A 20818-nucleotide genomic window follows, 5' to 3' on the forward strand; every position below is an offset into this window, starting at 1 on the left:
TAAGATAGAGTTTGTTGCTTTTTTGTCCATTCCTGAGTTGCAGTTAGACTGGCAGTCAAATTTACTCAAAGCTGTGGGTAGATCTGGTTCAATGGGTATGAGTAGTTGCACATCACAAACACAGATACAGAATTTCATATGCATTGACCAAAGCAGATTAGTCAGAGGCTTGAGGTACATATTAAATAAAATGGGAGACAGTATAAGGAATCCCTGTGGCACTCCACAGTTCAGTAACCAAGGTAATAATGTGCTGTTGCTGAACAGAACTGATTGTTAACAGTCTCTGACAAATAGGATTTGAACCATGTAAATACCTGTTTCTGCTAGCCTTGTAAGCATATGATGATCCAAAATGTCAAAGGCTACTAAGAAATCCAGCCACACTAGTATCAAGGCAGACAGATGCCCAAGAAAGGACATGAGAGCTGTGTCTGTTCTGTATCCAGATTGGCATGGGTCTAGCTAATTACTTTCATTTAGCTGTCACTGAGTTGAATGCAGGACTGCCTGTTCTATAAACTTTGCCAGGAAAGGAATGCTGGAGACTGGTCAGTAGTTTTTGAGGTTGTCCTGGTCAAGAGAGTTCTTTTTAGTGTTGCTGGCAGCTGCCCTTCCACAAGAGAGGAATAAATGTCAGTGGCCCCTTCAATGAAGCCTATGCTCGTTCATTGTAGTTTATGAATATATGCCTTTTCATGCAAATTTCACACATCCTATGGCTATCTATAAAGGCTGTCTGTTTCTGATATGAATTGATTTTTGAAAATAATGTAGGGGTAGATATTGAGCCCACAGTGGACAGTAGTTTTTACGCCACTTACAGCCACAGGCTAAATTAATACTGGATATTCAATGCCAGGCCATGTACAGGCTATGGCACTGAATATCCAGGTATACTAACCAGGGAAGGTATCCGGGCACCTGCCGATATTCAGGCTGATGCCTGGTTTGTTCAGCGGATATAGTTAGGACAGCCTTATTTATTTATTTGGGATTTATTAACCACCTTTTCATAAAGATGAGATTCACCCAAGGCGGTGTTATCCACTTACTTATCCAGTCAGGGGACTGAATATTGCTGTTTACTGGTTAAGTTCTGGCTCTGTCCAGGCTCTGCCCCCAGATCACCATGTCACTAACCGGGCAGTGCCTGGACGGTCACAGGCAATATTCAGTGACTCTAACTGCTTAAGTGCTGCTGAATATTGCCAGATGGCCAGCTCAGCCTCTTCTGCCCCGTTAAACCTTTTTGAATATCGGGCCCAAAAACAGGTTTTGAAACTCATCTCATCTCTTCAATTTTCAAAGCCCTTTCTATGGATAAACAGCTGACCTTGCAAAGAGATTCAATTTCTGAAAACCCCATAGGTGTCAGCTGTGTACTTTTTCCCTGATGAAAAGCAGGTGCAAAGTCTTTTGAGTCCCATAACAAAGCAGAAACAAAAATTAACAAACATACATGCTTCCTTCCTCAGAGGAATGAAGCAAGAACAATTAATGCAAACTTTAAAATACAGGAATATGCAGCAAAGCCTAAACAGATAAACAGACTACTACAGAGTAGTACACCGCTGAGCAAGGGAGGGGAACCTGGATTCATCTGCTGTGACTAAAAGAAAGAAAATTATCAGGCAAGGCATAATAATTTTTCCTTCCTTGTCATCAGGAACAGATGAATCCAGGAAATTGTGGGATGTAGCAAAGCTGTCCTCAAACAGGGCAGGAAACAAAGACCCTGCAGAGATAACCAAAGCTTCAAAGGACACCTCTGATCAAGCTGCAATGTCCAAGCAATAATGTTGGAAAAGGTATGCAAAGAGGACCATGTAGCCCATCTGCAGATTTCTTCCAGAGAATATGCCCGAGACTTGGGCCAGGACACAGAAGCAGCCCTGGTAGAGCAAGCCCTGAAAGGAGGATGCTGCCCTGAAAGAATGTAAGTTGAAGAAATAGTTTCTTTAATCCAGCGAGCAATAGTCACCATCGATGCAGCACTGTCCTTGTTCAGACCCACCAGCAAAACAAAAATGTGGTCTGAATGCCGAAAAACCATTGGTGACCTGCAGGTATTGAAGAACTGAGAATGCAGATGATGGAAATCCTTACCATAGTCATCCTCCCTAAATGATGGAAGAAACAATGGTTGGTTCAAGTGGAAGGAACAAACTACCTTAGGGAGAAAATATGGAACATTTCAAATGGTGACGCCCGCCTCCGAGAAGCAAAGAAACAGATCTCTACTGGACAAGGCTCAAAGCTCTGATATTCTGTGAGCTGAGGAAACAGCCACCAGAAAAACTGATTTAAATGTAAGATCCTTCAAGGTAGTCTTTTTAAACAGTTCACAGGGAGACTTCTGGAGAGATCAAAGGACCAGATTCAGATTCTACTCCGGACAAGGAGGATGTAGAGGAGAGTTAAGGCGATTAACCCCTTCAAGAAACGCACAACATTAGGATGCACGGCTAGAGAATAATTCAGAAGTTGACCATGGTAGCACGCTAATGCCGCCACAAAGCTCTCCTGCAACAAGGCCAATATTTGCACCAAAGAAGAATGAAAAGGAAAGATATTCCTTTCCAATCACCAGGCCTCAAAAGAGCTGCCACACCCAACCATAGTGCAGATGATGTGGAACACTTTCTTGCCTGCAGCAAAGTAGCAATGACCTCCTTTGAGTAAACCTTCTTCCTTACTTTTGACCTCTCAAGAGCTAGGCCGCAAGACCAAAGGGGGACAAGTCCTCCATCCGCACTGGACACTGGGTGAGAAATCCCGGACAAAAGGGAGAGATAAGGTTTGCCTATCAGTAGACGAATCAGATCCGCATACCATGGTCTCCTGAGCCAGTCGGGTACTATGAGGATTAAGTGGCCCGGATGCAGATTATAGGCTGAAATCTTCTGCTCAGTGTGTGGTGACGGCCAAAAAAGCAAACAGGATGTTAGGAATTATTAGGAACTAGTAAAAAAGGCCCGTTTCTGACACAAATGAAACGGGCGCTAGCAAGGTTTTCCTCAGAATGTGTATGTTTGAGAGAGTGTATGTGAGAGTGACTGTGTATGAGAGAGAGAGTGAATGTGCAAGTGTGTGTGAGAGAGAGAGAGAGAGTGAGTCTGGGTGCGAGTGTGTGTGTGAGAATGAGAGTGTGTGCAAGTGCGTATGTGAGACACAGTGTGAGAGAGAGAGTGTGTGTTTCACACAGATACAGTATGTGTGAGAGAGAGAGTGTGTGTGAGACACAGACTCTCTGTGAGACTGAGTGTATGAGACCAAGAGAGTGTGTGAGTGACTGTGTGATACATAGAGAGGGAATGTGATACAGTGTGAGACACAGAGTGTGTGAGAGACAATGTGTGAGAGTGAGATAAAGACATTGACTGTGAGAGAGAGAGAGAGAGAGAGAGAGAGAGAGTGTGTGTGTGACAGTGATATCTCCCCCCCCCCCCCCCCTCTATTGTGTCAGGCCCCCCTCCCCCCCTCTCTCTGGTGTCTGAGCGTTACTGTGCAGGACGCTGAGCTCTGGCTGTGCTTCAAGGAACTGACCAATCCTATTTAATAGAATGCACCTCCAGCATTCTGAAGCCGAGAAACCTCGTGTGGTTGGTCACTTCTGCTTGTGACAAACCCAGAAGTACGTGATGTCAATTCAGGAGATGGATAAAGAGAGCAGGAATGCCTCAGCCATGCAGTCAGCTTCAGAATGTTGGAGGTGCGTTTTATTATAAAGGATAGTAAAAAAGGCCCGTTTCTGACACAAATGAAACGGGCGCTAGCAAGGTTTTCCTTGGAGTGTGTATGTGAGAGTGATTGTGTGAGAGAGAGAGTGAATGTGCGAGTGTGTGTGTGTAAGAGAGAGAGAGTGAGTCTGGGTGCGAGAGTGTCTGTGAGAGAGAGTGTGTGTGTGAGAATGAGAGTGTGTGCAAGTGTGTATGTGAAACACAGTGTGAGAGACAGAGTGTGTTTCACATAGATATAGTGTGTGCGAGACACAGACTCTCTGTGAGACTGAGTGTATGAGACCAAGAGAGTGTGTGAGTGACTGTTGTAGCTGGGTCTCCCTTCCAGAACCCAGCCGGGCTCGACCCTGCTTAGCTTCCTTCTTCACTCGACTGTTGCCTCACTCCACACCACCTTGGCCTGTTCTGGGAACTCAGCGCCAGACCCCCTGAGAGCTTGCAGGACTTCCTCCTCTCTCTATTGTTTCCACAGAGGCTCAATCAAGGCAAAACGTTTATAAAAAAAACCTTTATTTTCTTGCTTCCATTCAGCATAGACACAAAAGGAAAACACCTTACTCCCAGGTTGTTAAGGTTTGCTGCCAAAGTCTCATTCAGGGTTTAAACAGTCCATATAACTTCACTTTAGCCAAAATTACTTCTTTTAGGGAACAGTACATTATCAGAAAGAAAACACAATAGCTTGGTAGGTTGCAGGCCCAGACCTTTCCAGTATGAAACAGTTTACACAGTCTTTCTTACAGCACAGCTACATAACTTTGGTCCCACCGGGTTCAGACTGGGGTTTCAATTGTGCCCAGCCCTCTTTCTCTCCCAGGGGCTGCACCTGTTTTCTCTTTAATAGAGATGTCCCCCAGCGCCTCAGTCTCTCTCCTCTGGTCTTCCACCAGTCTCTCCAAGGCACAGCTAGCCACCCTCTTACAGCAGCTTTTCGGGTTTGAGCCAGAGCTCCAATCTCCATCTGTTCCTCCTCTAGTCCTTCAGTAACCTCCATTTTATCCTCCTCTTCAACTTCCCCCGCCCCCAACCTCTCCAGCTGGCCCTCATCACCTCCCTCAGAGACCATTTCCCAATCTTCTATCTCCTCCCCTAATTCTTGCACAGCTGGGTGGGGAAGAGAGGGATTCTGGGACTGGTAGTTCCTCCTCTTCTTCCTTAACCCGGCCAACCTCTTTGCCTCCAGTAGCGCAGCTTTCTGAATGTGGGTGTTGTGCACATGAAGTCTGCCCCATTGGGGTTCCCCGGCTGCCTGCATCCCCCTTCTGCGTGCCTTCCCGGATCCCCTTTTACCTACCCTCTCACACTGTCCAGCTCATTTTCGAAAGTGATCGCCGGCCATCTTCCGACACAAATCGGGAGATGGCTGGCGATCTCGCAAAAGCGGCCAAATCGGTATAATCGAAAGCCGCTATTTTGACACCATTGCCGCTTTCTCGTCGCAGAGCCAGCGAAAGTTCAAGGGGGCGTGTTGGCAGCGACGCGAAGGCGGGACATGGGCGGGGTTACGAAATGGCTGGCTTTAGCCCATAATGGGAAAAAAAAACGGCGATGAAGAGCATTTGGCCGCTTTTACTTGGTCCCTTTTTTTTCGGGTCCAAGCTTCAAAAAGGTGGCCAAACTGACCACATGACCACCGGAAGGAATCGGGGATGACCTCCCCATACTCCTCCAATGGTCACCAACCCCCTCCCAGCATAAAAAACTGGTTACAAATACCATACCCACCTCCATGACAGCAGAATGTGTTCTGTCCTCCGACAGCCTTTGCCTGCTTGTGATGTGGCTCTGGGGTGAGTGTGGCACCTTTTCTGTTATTTGCACTGCAGAGTCACATCAGCAATGCATTGTGGTGGGTATAGGTATTGGTAGTTGGTAGGCTCTGCTTTTCCCCCTGCTTACTGGGTCAGAGTGTGCCCTGCTTTGTTTCCTGTTGTAGTCCATACGGTAGTGGCCATTTTTGTAAGACAGTTTTAGATCCCTTTCCTGTGTTACCCACGTCAGAGAACATAGTTCTTACCTTGAATGGTGCTGAAAGAGGGCACTGTACACCATTGTGCCAGCTCTGACCTACTGCTAATCTTAGTACCAGGGGACTCTTTGCCAGTGGGGCACAACCTCTGATCTGCAGTTAACTGTGAGTAACCGTGGTTATTTCAAGAAAGGACTTTTTCAGAGAGATTAGTCTTCAGGTGTGAACTGGTGTGCCAAAGTTATACAGCAGCAATAAGTCCTAGAGGCTGTATGCAGGTCCCTGGAGCAGTTTTAGTGGGTGCAGTACATTTGTGGGTTGTGGGTTTTGGGGGGGAGGGGGTTGGGGGGCTCAGCTCCCAAAGTAAGGGAGCTATGCACGTGGGAGCTTTTCTGAAGTCCACCGCAGTGACCCCTAGGGAGCCCGGTGGTGTCCTGCCATGTCAGGGGGGCCAGTGCACTAAAAATGCTGGCTCCTCCCACGGCCAAATGCCTTGAATTTGGCCCGGGTTTGAGATTTTATTTATTTATTTATTGCATTTGTATCCCACATTATCCCACCTCTTTGCAGGCTCAATGTGGCTTACAATTCATTGTGGATATTGGAAATAGAGAATAGAAAGTATACATTTGGTTTATAGAGAGTTTGGGTTACATGGTGGTGAAGTACATGGTTGTATTACAGCAAAAGACTTTATAAGACATTCCTATCTATATTAGAGATTGTGCAGTTACACGTGTTGATCTTAGTGATATATCTTTTCGAAGAGATAGGTTTTCACTAGTTTGCGGAAATTAGCCAGTTCATGGACCATTTTCAGGTTGTGTGGTAGGGCGTTCCATAGCTGCGTGCCCATATAGGAGAAGGAGGATGCATGCAACAATTTGTAATTCAAACCTTTACAATTGGGAGGATGAAGATTGAGGAATGTGCGAGAAGATTTTATTGCGTTCCTGTGAGGTAGGTCTATTAGGTCTGACATGTAGGCTGGGGCTTCTCCATGGATAATCTTGTGGACTAGGGTACAAAGTTTGAACGTGATGTGTTCTTTGAGTGGGAGCCAGTATAGTTTTTCTCGTAGTGGTGTCGCGCATTCATATTTTGGTTTACCGAACATTAATCTGGCTGCTGTGTTCTGCGCTGTCTGGAGTTTTTTTAAGTATTTTCTCTTTGCAACCAGCGTATAATGAATTACAGTAGTCCAGATGACTGAGTACTAGTGATTGTACCAGATTGCGGAAGACGGACCGTGGAAAAAATGGTTTAATTCTTCTTAGCTTCCACATTGAGTGAAACATCTTCTTGGTTATGTTTGTAGCATGATTCTCAAGTGTCAGGTGACTCCAAGAATTTTTAGGGTGTCCGATACTGGTAGGTTTAGATTAGTTGTGTTGATGGTGGTGAATTTATTCTTATTGAGTTGCGAAGTGAGTATAAGGCATTGGGTTTTTTCTGCGTTAAGTTTCAGCTGCAATGCGTCTGCCCAGGAGTTCATGATGTGTAGGCTTTGCTTGATTTCGTTGGAGATTTCCCTTAGATCTTGTTTGAATGGGATGAAGATCGTTACATCATCAGCATATATATGTGGGTTCAAGTTCTGATTAGATAGTAGTCTGGCCAAGGGTGTCATCATTAGGTTGAATATGGTTGGTGAGAGAGGGGATCCCTGTGGAACACCACATTCGGTGTTCCACAGGCCGACATAACTTTCCATTATCGCTAAAAAACAAAGCCGGCCATCTCAAACCCCGGCCAAATCCAATGCCGGAACCGTATTATCGAAACAAAAGACGGCCGGCCATCTTTTTCGAAAATACGGGTCTGGCTAGCTGTTTGCGGCGCCGCCAAAATACATCACTGGCCATGTATTTCGCCGGCGCCATTGGATTATTCCCCTCTGTGTGACACATAGAGAGTGAATGCGATACAGTGTGAGACATAGAGTGTATGAGAGACAGTGTGTGAGAGAGAGAAAGACATTGACTGTGAGAGAGAGTGTGTGTGTGACAGAGATACCTCCCCCCCCCCTCCCTCCCTCTCTCTGGTCAGGCCCCCCCTCTCTCTCTCTGGTGTCTGAGTGTTACTGTGCAGGACGCTGAGCTCTGGCTGTGCTTCAAGGAACTGACCAATCCTATTTAATAGAATGCTCCTCCAACATTCTGAAGCCGAGAAACCTCGTGTGGTTGGTCACTTCTGCTTGTGACGAACCTGGAAGTACGTGATGACAATTCAGGAGAGGGATACAGAGAGCAGGACTGCCTCAGCCATGCAGTCAGCTTCAGAATGTTGGAGGTGCATTTTATTATATAGGATAAGGTCGCTTTCTTTTTGTTATTTGCTGGAGCTTTTTTTGTAAGAAGGCCAGATGGGGGAAAGCAAGTGGGTGGTGGCCATCCTCATTTCCTTGCTCATACCACTTGGGCAGGAAAAAGGCTTTTGACAATTGGACTGAAGGAAAACTGTGAATGCTTTTTTTTGTGTGGACTTTTAAAAATAGCAACCCTTTAGGAAACAAAGAGAAGCCACTCCCAGAGAAGAAGTTACTAAAGTGGAAGTAAGCAGTTATAATAAGTGGCTGGACACATATTTTGTTTTTTGGAAGCCTAAGGAACTTGTTTTGGGACTGTGTTTTTATCTTGGAAACTAAGAAAACTTCTACATATATATAAAAAAAAAAATTAATAACTTACTTGGTGAACTTCTGATCATCTGTGCCTACAACAAAAAATGTATTGTTAGAAATAGAAGATCTTTTTGTACATTCAGTTAACATAAGAAATAAAACTGAAGAATTGTATCAGATGTGAATTATAAATAAATATTTATACACAATTAGCTCTTACAATTCCTTTGGAATTATGCGCTATTCAACATTGCATAAGTTACAGTTTAAAAAAACAAAACTGTTTTCCCTTGCCATATATCTAACTCAGTGGTTCCCAAATCTGTCCAGGGGGACCATCATAACAGTCCACCAGGACTGGAAAAGTAGCATCATAGTCATACTAGCAGGGAAACTTGGTTCACATCTCACTGTGGCTCCTTGTGGTCTTGGCCAAGTTACTTAACCCTCGATTTCTTCAGGTGCAAACAAAGAAACAGAGAAAAATGAAAGCAGCTAAAGACCATATGGACTATCCAGTATGCCCATCCATACCATCTATTATCCCCATTCCTCTCTCCTAAGACCCTATGTACTGTCCCAAACTTTACTGAATTCAGTTACAGTTTTCATTTCCACCACCTGCACCGGTAGGCCATTCCATGAATTGACTACCCTATCAGTGAAGAAGTATTTTCTCAGGTTAATTCTGAGTTTGTCTCCTTTCACCTTCATCCTGTTGGATTATTTGTAGTAAATAATTAGCAGATTTTAGTATACACAGCTTCAGCTTTAGAAATGTTAATTTCTTTCTTCATCTCTCTCTCATTCACCCCTGAATAATTCACTGCTGAGTCACTTTAAAGTTGAAGTAACAAAACATCTGTTTACTCACAGTTTGCAGTTAGATTATAATCAGACAGGCTTATATATACATATTATTATACATTTGTATTATCAGCTCCTTCCATGTGCTTAGATGGTAATGGATGCTCACACCACCATAGATCCTCTCAGGTTAGGAGAGATCATGAGCTCCATGTGCTCCATGTGCTGCATCTGCTGCATCTGCAGTGTCTAACCCCCACAGGAAGTTGCATAGCTATGTGACCTCTCTAAGTAATTCACATCAGAGGTCACAGAGTAATCACAGAGAAATAATAGGTGACAGGCAATGCATGTAAAAATACAATACATTCCAACAAACCCCTTCTCATGCATAACTGTCATGCAATTATTTATTCATACAAAGTCCAAGCTTTATACGCAGATTCACAAAATGTTCTCTGGGTAACGGTTTGGTCATGATGTCAGCTGTCATCTCACTGGTGTGACAATAGTGTAGACTGATGACCCCTTCTTTCGCCAACTCTCGCACGTTGTGGTATTTCGTTGCAATGTGCTTGGTGCGTGACTGAACCTTGTCATTCTGTGACAGTCGGATGCAGCTCTGATTATCTTCCATTATCTGGATTGGTCTCTTTTCAGCTATTCCAAAATCCAGTAAAAGTTTTTCAATCCACATCAGTTCTCTGCACGCTTCCGATACGGCCACATATTCAGCTTCTGTAGAAGACAAACTCACAATACTTTGTTTATGACTGGCCCATGAAATTTGTACATTTCCATACATAAACACATATCCACTTGTGGATTTATAATTAGAATGATCCCCTGCCCAATCTGAATCACAGTAACATATTAGTTTTGGATTACTATTGGCTGAAATCTTTAATTTACAATCAATGGTACCCTTTAAATACCTTACCATCCTTTTAACTGCAGTCCAATCTGATTTGGTAGGTGAGCTGACCCTTCTGCTCAAAATTCCTACTGCATTTGCTATATCAGCCCTGTATGTGGTAGCTAGATATAAAAGCTTACCTATGGCTGATCTATATTGGATGTTATCTGGTAAAGGTTCTCTTACTGTTTCATCCTTCAGAAAATCAGTGATCATGGGAGTGCTTACAACTTGGGCATCTTGCATACCTAAACTTTCAATAAGCTCATTTATTTTCTGCTTCTGGCTTAGAAGATAAGAACCATCATTTTGTTTCTCAATTTCTATACCAAGATAGTATGACACATTACCAAGTTCTTTTATCTCAACATTGAGGTTTAAACACTTTACAATGTCCTTGTACTCTTGCTCACTTTTGCTTGCAATGAGCAGATCATCAACAAAAGCTAAAATGTATGCATATTGTCCATTTGTGCACCTAGTGTACAAGCATTTATCTGCTTCACCTTGCTTAAATCCTAAATTTGTCAATATTTCATGCAATTTATCATTCCAACATTTTGCACTTTGCTTTAATCCATAAAGACCTTTGTTTAATTTACACACTAGCTGTCTTTGTTTTGTATTTATGAAACCTGTTGGTTGTTCCATGTACAAGTCTTCAGTTATATCTCCGTGAAGAAATGCTGTTTTCACATCAATGTGGTTGACTTGCATGCCTTTTGAGACTGCAATGCTCAGAAGTGTTCTTATTGTCGTGTGTTTCACTACAGGTGCAAACACTTCATCAAAATCTTCTCCATATTTTTGAAGATATCCCTTTGCCACTAATCTGGCTTTATACCTTTCCACTTTTCCTTGTGCATTCCTTTTTAACTTGAATACCCATTTGCATCCTATAGCTTTCTTGCCAGGAGGTAATTTTGTAAGAATCCAAGTATTATTTTTATCCAATGCATCAATTTCTTCTTGTGCAGCTTTATGCCATTCAGCAGCTTCTTCTGCTGACATTTTCTCAATCTCATCCCATGTTAAGGGCTCTTGAGCTTCTGCTGACTTTGTTAAGTAAGACAGTCTTGGGGGTGGAACACCTTTGTTTTCCCTGGATGAGCGTCTGACAACAGGTTGGTCTGACCTTTCTGCATCCTCTAAATCTGAGAGTCCTTCTCCAATTGATTCCCCTTCTCCAACTGTACTGTCTTCTTCAATGATCCTTTCTGTGTCTGTTTCCTCTGCCTGTTCCTCGTTAGATACAGGTGAGTTGCTTTCAGACATCTGCCTTGGTATGGCATTTATATACACTGGCATGTCTATTATGGTTCTAGTTTCATATTCTGGATGATAAGGCTCATCTGGGATAATCCAGCCTTTATCAACCCTTTTGTTTTCATCAAAATATGTAACATGTCTTATGCCAACAATGCCAGTTTTCAGATTCAAAATTCTATATCCTTTGTGTCCTGGAGCATAGCCAACTAAAATGCCCCTTTCTGTTGTGGAATCCAGCTTATGCCTTCTTTGCTTTGGTACATGAGCATATGCTGTACTTCCAAATGTTCTTATGTGTGACAGGTTTGGCTTCCTACCATGCCATGTCTCATGTGGTGTGCGCTCAGCGCCTTTAGTTGGCATTCTGTTTTGTAGGTACACTGCTGTGAGAATGGCTTCCCCCCATAGTCTTTTAGGGAGATTGCTATCTGACAGCATACATCTGGTCATTTCCACAAGTGACCTAAATTTTCTCTCTGCAACAGAATTTTGCTCTGGTGTATAAGCTACTGTTGTGATATGCTGAATGCCTTCTTGTTCTAGAAATGTGCGCATGCTTTGTGAAGTGAACTCACCACCATTGTCGGTCTGAAGAACCTTTGGTTTTCTTTCAAATTTATTGCTCACCATGGCTACGTATTTCTTCAGCATGTCTGTGACTTGACTTTTTTCTTTCAGCAAATAGGCCACACAGTATCTAGAGAAATCATCCAAGAATATTAGCACAAATCTGTTATTTCCCAATGATGGGATATTAAACGGTCCACATAAGTCACTGTGTATTAAGTCCAGCACTTTATTACTCCTATTTCCTGTGTATGCAGGAAATGAGGGTCTCACACCTTTTTGAGTAACACAGTCTATGCATTTCTCCATTTTACCAGCATCTGCACTGATTTGAATGTCAGTGGCTAGTTGCTTACTGTAAAGATCCTGGATCACCTTAGAATCACGATGTCCCAGGCGGCGGTGCCAGATTTCCGGACTACATTTACCATCATTCTTCCTTACTTGCGCCAGATGTGAGGCTTCACCTGAAATGTTCAGCTTATAAACATCATTATGCATAAAAGCTTCAGCATACACTTCATCATTTTTAGAGATTGTGCACTTACTGTTTTCAAAATGAATCGCAAATCCCTTCTTATCTAATGTAGATACACTAAGCATATTGCAAACTGCTTGGGGAATATACAAGACATCACTTACAGGAATTTCTTTAACTTCATTAGACACTTTGCATTTTAAGAATCCAATACCTTTTGCTTGGATCTTAGCAGTCCCTGCGTTTGCAGTTTTAAGAATACCTTCCTCTGGACACATTTCCTGAAAGAAATCCTTACAATTGGTTAAATGGCATGTGCTCCCTGAATCCAAAATCCAAGTACTTTCATTTGAATTATTATTTACCATAGTCAAAGATTTTTCTGCCATTAGAAAACCCTTGTGTTTATCTTTGTCCTTCATACATTTCCTGGTTTGAAAATTCTTTAGTTCCATTGGCTTAGGTGAGCTAGAGGGAGTGTTTTGTGTTTCCTTACACCATTTAGATACATGTCCCTCCTTTCCACATGAGTAGCAAATCAGCTTGCCCTTGGGTGGAGTTTTCCCATAGCTCCGCCTTCCTCTGTTCTTTGCCAAGAAATTTGTTTCATTTCTCTCTGACTTGCTTTGAGAACACATCTCCTCAGAATCATTTATTATGCATTCCTGCCTTAGTTTTGATGTTGTCTGTTCAAAAGATTGCCCTTCAATGGCCTCATTTACAGACCTAAAAACATCAAACTTCTTTGATAGTGAGGTAAAAAGAAATGCTCTTTTCAATGCATCACACATGGGAATTCCAGAAAGTTCTAGCTTTTGAAATGAAGACATAAGATGCATAATGTGATCATTACATTTACTTTTATCCCTTAATTTGGTTTCATTCAACTCTGCCAGCCAAATTGGTTGCTGCTTTGCATATGTAGTTGCATACATAGTTCTCAGTTTATATAAAATGTCCTTTGGTGTATCTTTTCCCTCCACTAATATGGCTTGTTTCTCTGAGAGAGCTTCCAAAAGCATGCACTTCACATAATAGTTTGCATTGTCCCATTCAGCCATATTTTCAGCTGTTCTGTCTTGGTCTAAGCATATATCTAATCTTTTTGCTCGAAGGAGACATATGAATCTTAGTTCCCACTGCTGATAATTAAACTCAGTTAATTTAGGCACCTTGAGAGAATAGAACAATGGTGAATTTCTTCCCTCAGCCATTTTCTTAGCCTTCTGTCTGCTGTGTGGGGGGAGAGAGAGACAGACTGAATCTTTCCTTTAAAACTTAAGAGAAAAATGTGGCCTTTTTTTCTGCCTGGTAATATTTCTCTTCTTTTTCAATTCCTGGACCCTGGGCCCATAACCCTTTTGTTGGATTATTTGTAGTAAATAATTAGCAGATTTTAGTATACACAGCTTCAGCTTTAGAAATGTTAATTTCTTTCTTCATCTCTCTCTCATTCACCCCTGAATAATTCACTGCTGAGTCACTTTAAAGTTGAAGTAACAAAACATCTGTTTACTCACAGTTTGCAGTTAGATTATAATCAGACAGGCTTATATATACATATTATTATACATTTGTATTATCAGCTCCTTCCATGTGCTTAGATGGTAATGGATGCTCACACCACCATAGATCCTCTCAGGTTAGGAGAGATCATGAGCTCCATGTGCTCCATGTGCTGCATCTGCTGCATCTGCAGTGTCTAACCCCCACAGGAAGTTGCATAGCTATGTGACCTCTCTAAGTAATTCACATCAGAGGTCACAGAGTAATCACAGAGAAATAATAGGTGACAGGCAATGCATGTAAAAATACAATACATTCCAACACATCCTACGTCCCCCCCCCCCCCCCCATTCCAGAGTTTCTTTTCAACTGAAAAAGCCCTCAAGGATAGGGAGAGCGAATACTACATACCTGTAGAAGGTATTCTCCGAGGACAGCAGGATGATTGTTCTCACTGATGGGGTGACGTCCACGGCAGCCCCCTACAACTGGAAACTTCACTAGCAAAGGATTTTGCTAGCCCTCGCGCGCCGATGCGCACCACGCATGCGTGGCCGTCTTCCCACCCGAACCGGCTCGTGTTCGTCAGAAACGTATATAGCAAAACAAAGACAAGGGAAGACACAACTCCAAAGGGGAGGCGGGCGGGTATGTGAGAACAATCAGCCTGATGTCCTCGGAGAATACCTTCTACAGGTATGTAGCATTCGCTTTCTCCGAGGACAAGCAGGCTGCTTGTTTTCACTGATGGGGTATCCCTAGCCCCCAGGCTCACTCAAAACAACAAACATGGTCAATTGGGCCTCGCAACGGCGAGGACATAACTGAGATTGACCTAACAACTTATCTAACTAACTGAGAGTGTAGCCTGGAACAGAATAAACATGGGCCTAGGGGGGTGGCGTTGGATTCTAAACCCTGAACAGATTCTGAAGCACTGACTGCCCGAACCGACTGTCGCGTCGGGTATCCTGCTGCAGGCAGCAATGGGATGTGAATGTGTGGACAGATGACCACGTCGCAGCTTTGCAAATCTCTTCAATAGTGGCTGACTTTAAGTGGGCCACTGACGCTGCCATGGCTCTAACATTAAGGGCCGTGACATGACCTTCAAGAGCCAGCCCAGCCTGGGCATAAGTGAAGGAAATGCAATCTGCTAGCCAATTTGAAATGGTGCGTTTCCCCACAGCCACTAAGGTTTGGCAATTAAAATTCAATGTGAAGAAATGCAAAGTAATGCACTTAGGGAGTAGAAATCCACGGGAGACGTATGTGTTAGGCTGTGAGAGTCTGATATGTACGGATAGGGAGAGGGATCTTGGGGTGATAGTATCCGAGGATCTGAAGGCGACAAAATAGTGTGACAAGGTGGTGGCCAAAGCTAGAAGATTGCTAGGCTGTATATAGAGAGGTGTGACCAGCAGAAGAAAGGAGGTGTTGATGCCCCTGTATAAGTCGTTGGTGAGGCCCCACCTGGAGTATTGTGTTCAGTTTTGGAGGCCGTATCTTGCTAAAGATGTAAAAAGAATAGAAGCGGTGCAAAGAAAAGCTACGAGAATGGTATGGGATTTGCGTTACAAGACGTATGAGGAGAGACTTGCTGACCTGAACATGTATACCCTGGAGGAAAGGAGAAACGGGTGATATGATACAGACGTTCAAATATTTGAAAGGTATAAATCCGCAAACAAACCTTTTCCGGAGATGGGAAGGCAGTAGAACGAGAGGACATGAAATGAGATTGAAGGGGAGCAGACTCAGGAAAAATGTCAGGAAGTATTTTTTCACGGAGAGAGTGTTGGATAATTGGAATGCCCTCCCACGGGAGGTGGTGGAGATGAAAACGGTAACGGAATTCAAACATGCGTGGGATAAATATAAAGGAATCCTGTTCAGAAGGAAGGGATCCGCAGAAGCTTAGCCGAGATTGGGTGGCAGAGCCGGTGGGGGGAGGCGGAGCTGGTGGTTGGGAGGCGGGGCTAGTGCTGGGTAGACTTATACGGTCTGTGCCCTGACAATGGCAGATACAAATCAAGGTAAGGTATACACAAAAAGTAGCACATATGAGTTTATCTTGTTGGGCAGACTGGATGAACCGTGCAGGTCTTTTTCTGCTGTCATCTTCTATGTTACTATGTACAGTGTAATTATTTTTTCTTTCCTGGTCTAAGAACTCATTGCATTGCTTTGATGTAGAGACCAGTGATGTAATGATTGTTTATGATTGTTTCTAATCATTGATTGTATATGTGCTAACCACTGTATATATCTTAATCATTGTAGAATTTAGCTCCTCTAATAAAGGTTTCATTTACTTATTACGAATCCAAAAGAATCCACGGTAATTGAGTAGTCTGTGTCAGTGAGACAGGCTGTAAATCCATAGCAGTTCAGATACCTACTCTGTCATTTTTCAGGATAACCACAATAAATAGCAATGAGAAATTTGCATGCAATAAGAACACAAGAATTGTCATACTGGGTCAGATCAAAGGTGAATCAAGCCCAGTTTCCTATTTTCCAACACCGCACAATCCAGGTCACAAGTACCTGGCAGGATCCCACAATGTTGACAGATTCCATGCTGCCTATCTCCAGGAATAAGCAATGGCTTTCCCCTCAGATCTACCTTTTTAAACCCAGCTACACTAACTTTTTTTATCACATCCACTGGCAATGAATTTCAGACCTTAACTATAAAAAAATATTTTCTCCTATATTTTAGATGTACTGCTTAGTTAACTTCATAGCATGTCCTTTAGTCTTTGTACAATTTGAAACAGTAGATCGCCTATGCTACTTTAATTATTCCACTCCTCTCAAAGAATTTTATAGCGCTCTCATCATATCTCCCCCCTCAGCACATACATATCTACTTCAAAAATATTCACTGTGGATATTTTGAAACTTTGACTGGATGGGTCCCGCACAGCAGATTTGGGAACCACTGCTCAAACAGTTTATACATTATCCCATTGTTTCTTGCCCATTACTTTTAGTTCTGATAAAAGGAAAACAAAAAATTACTTTTAGCTAATACTCACCGGACTCTGCCTCTGTTATCATATGAAAGGAAAAAGAAAAAGATGATTTGACATAATAACTCAAAAGCAATGTTGGCTCAAGAAAACATCTTTTAACTATAATGGATAGGAATAAAAAGAAACAGACATATCTGATCTTTCTTCACGTTTAGTTTCACTAACGATTATAAAACTTGAAGGGACATATTTCACCCTAACGGCAGAAGCTGTGAAATCCACATGATAAGCAGACAGCTTCCTAGACCTGTTTTAAACTATTTTTAATAGAAACACAAAAGAAAACCATAATATGCTCAATAGTAGAGCTTTTCTTCAATATTCTACAAATACAAGTTGTATTTACTGATTTGAAGACAGGTCAATATAGTAATTTTATTTCTACTGCATTCAAATCCCACTGATGCTCCTTATGACCTTGGGAAAGTCACTTAGGGGGTCTTTTACTAAAGCTTAGCTCGAGTTATCTGCAGCAGGGCCCATAGGAATAAAATGAACCCTGCTCCAGATTTACATGTCACTTTGAGTGGAGGAGTGGCCTAGTGGTTAGGGTGGTGGACTTTGGTCCTGGGGAACTGAGGAACTGAGTTCGATTCCCACTTCAGGCACAGGCAGCTCCTTGTGACTCTGGGCAAGTCACTTAACCCTCCATTGCCCCAGGTACAAATAAGTACCTGTATACAATATGTAAGCCGCATTGAGCCTGCCATGAGTGGGAAAGCGCGGGGTACAAATGTAACAAAAATAAATAAATAAATATCAAAGCAGCTTACAAAGTTACATGCGAGCAATAAAACAGTTTAAAATACAATAAAAATGAATCAACTCAGAATAGATTCTTTCTTTCTTCTTTTATAGTCTCTAATTGTTCTCATACCTCAAACTAACATTTTGTCTCACCTAAAAAGTAAACCACACTGAACCCTGGAAAGGGGATATTAGCGGTACACAAGAATTGATTTGATTTGATTCTTCTCATTCAGCCCATTGACCACATACACAGATCTTCAAGAGGCATATAAATCTTTTCAATGACTCAGCTCTATGAATGTTATCTGGTGGTTTGTTCTATTTGCATAAACAAAAGCAAGCATTTATGCAAGACATTTCCTTTCTCCTAGACATACACAGAGGCTCCAGTAAGAAATGAGATTGACAATAACCACCAATTAGACAGCAAAATAATGTGAACCACCACTCACAATATAAGTTTTGATCAAGAAGCTGATACAAAGCATTCACAATCCGCTACTGTTGCAGAAAACATTGAAACATTACAAAACAGAATTCTCAACTACCCTGAGGGAAGCCCACAATGGCTAATTATAACAACTTCAATAGAGTTACTATCACTGGCTTCAGAGCATCTGCAAAACGAACAGTGGAAAAAAAACTCCCCTAATAGTTGGGAGAAAAAGGCCACTGTTAAAAAAAGCAAACAATCTCTAAATAAATAATGGAAGAAATGCTTTGAAAAATCAGGATCTACATAATATGCCTAAAGCAATGTCCCAAGAAAAAATGTTTTCATAGAGAGGAAGCCAAAACAGTGCACTGCCAGCTTTACTTAATTTGCAAAGGACGAATCTCAGTCAATCTCACGCACTGATACAATATCCACTTGCTTCACAACTCTAATCCAAAGTGTCTTGACAAAGTTTTTTTTTTTTTTTTTTTTTTTACAGAGACTCACAGACCTACTGTGATGTGCAAAGTCTGGAATAGGTTACATAGTAACATAGTAGATGACGGCAGAAAAAGACTTGCATGGTCCATCCAGTCTGCCCAACAAGATAAAACTCATATGTGTATACCTTACCTTGATTTGTACCCGTCTTTTTCAGGGCACAGACCGTATAAGTCTGCCCAGCACTATCCCCTCCTCCCAACCACCAGCCCCGCCTCCTACCACTGGCTCTGGCACAGACCGTATAAGTCTGCCCAGCACTATTCCCCGCCTCCCCACCACCAGTCCCGCCTCCCACCATTGGCAGGGCACAGACCGTATAAGTCTACCCACCACTATCCTCGCCTCCCAACCACCAACCCCTCTTCCCCCCACCGGCTCCGCCACCCAATTTCGGCTAAGCTCCTGAGGATCCATTCCTTCTGCACAGGATTCCTTTATGTTTATCCCACGCATGTTTGAATTCCGCTACTGTTTTCATCTCCACCACCTCCCGCAGGAGGGCATTCCAAGCAACCACCACTCTCTCTGTGAAAAAATACTTCCTGACATCTTTTTTAAGTCTGCCCCCCTTCAATCTCATTTCATGTCCTCTCGTTCTACCACCTTCCCATCTCTGGAAAAGATTTGTTTGCGGATTAATACCTTTCAAATATTTGAACGTCTGTATCATACCACCCCTGTTCCTCCTTTCCTCCAGGGTATACATGTTCAGGTCAGCAAGTCTCTCCTCATACGTCTTAGAACGCAAATCCCATACCAATCTCGTAGCTTTTCTTTGCACTGCTTCAATTTTTTTTACATCCTTAGCAAGGTACGGCCTCCAAAACTGAACACAATACTCCAGGTGGGGCCTCACCAACGACTTGTACAGGGGTATCAACACTTCCTTTCTTCTGCTGGTCACACCTCTCTCTATACAGTCTAGCAACCTTCTCGCTACGGCCACCGCCTTATCACACTGTTTCGTCGCCTTCAGATCCTCGGATACTATCACCCCAAGATCCCTCTCCCCCTCAGTACCTATCAGACTCTCACCGCCTAACACATAAGTCTCTCGTGGGTTTCTACTCCCTAAGTGCATCACTTTGCATTTCTTTGCATTGAATTTTAATTGCCAAACCTTAGACCATTCTAAGAATTCCAAAAAAACCTAAAAACTCACCTGTTCAAGAAGGCATACCCCACAGTATCTGACAAACACCGAATAATTAAATATGGCATTTTAATCAATAAATGCAGTTTTCAACCCTGACGCATGATCACACCCTAACATTTTGTCTGAATCACCCCAACCTATTTACCGATACTTCATTACTGTACTTGTCACTGTAATAGTACTCATATACTGTAATTCACACCGAAGTCTGTAACCACCTCTCTGGAACTATGTAAGCCACTTTGAGCCTACTAATAAGTGGGAAAAGGTGGGATACAAATGTAACAAATAAATAATAAATCTTGTCCACCAGCTCATCAATGTTCTCTCCGAAAAGATTATCCCCCTGGCAAGGGGCATCCACCATTCTCTGCTAGACCGAATGGTCCAGGTCAGAAACACACAGCCATGAGAGTCTACGCATCGCTATTGTTTTTAACTAAGTGAAATTTCATATCATTGGCATTCATTTCATTTCCATTTTTAAAATGTGTGCTTATTTAGTGTTGTTACTTTTTGTGGCTTCCTGTGCAATAATTCTGTAATGCTGTTTCAGTCATAAATGCATGTTACATATGTGATATAGCATAAAACCTTGGTACTGATCTATTCCAATTTATTTGATATACTACCTATAAAATAGAGATATCTAAGCAGTTGAAAATAACTATAAAATAATGGGGGGGGGGGGAGAGATTAAAAAAAAAAACCTTAAAGCCAAGGATAAAAACATTATAAGAGAAACAATGAGGAAGGAACAAGAAGAAAGTTTACAATCCTTACAGAAGGAACTGGAGGAAAGGGTCACTACAGATAAGGGCACTACAATTTCAGCGTGCCTTAGCTGCTATTCAGATGTTGTGTCCATGACATTAAACGATTAAATAAAAGTATTTAATTTTTTTTAATGTGACAAGAAAATGGGTTTGTGATAGTGATGGCTAGTATTTGTTAGGTCAGCCTTTACTAATACATATGGCCTTGCACCATCCTGGCATTGAATGGACCAACTTTAGAATATGATGGTTGGTGACCATTTGATTCAAGGCTGCA

At 42.4% G+C, this 20818-nt stretch overlaps 1 protein-coding gene across 3 annotated transcripts in view; it reads right to left on the reverse strand.

Moving 5' to 3' along the window:
- The window catches only part of FCHO2 (FCH and mu domain containing endocytic adaptor 2), a 458555-nt gene that overhangs the window by 191028 nt on the left and 246709 nt on the right, over positions 1-20818 (reverse strand). For 2 of the 3 annotated variants that reach the window (XM_030193298.1, XM_030193296.1), the window contains 2 exons: positions 16923-16934; positions 8403-8427 (listed from right to left, as the gene is read on the reverse strand). In XM_030193298.1, the coding sequence (XP_030049158.1) occupies positions 8403-8427; positions 16923-16934 (37 nt within the window). The remainder of the gene's footprint in view (positions 1-8402; positions 8428-16922; positions 16935-20818) is intronic. The other variant, XM_030193297.1, reaches the window with a different exon arrangement.

The sequence above is a fragment of the Microcaecilia unicolor genome, chromosome 2, assembly GCF_901765095.1.
Source record: "Microcaecilia unicolor chromosome 2, aMicUni1.1, whole genome shotgun sequence".
NCBI classification, from domain to species: domain Eukaryota; kingdom Metazoa; phylum Chordata; class Amphibia; order Gymnophiona; family Siphonopidae; genus Microcaecilia; species Microcaecilia unicolor.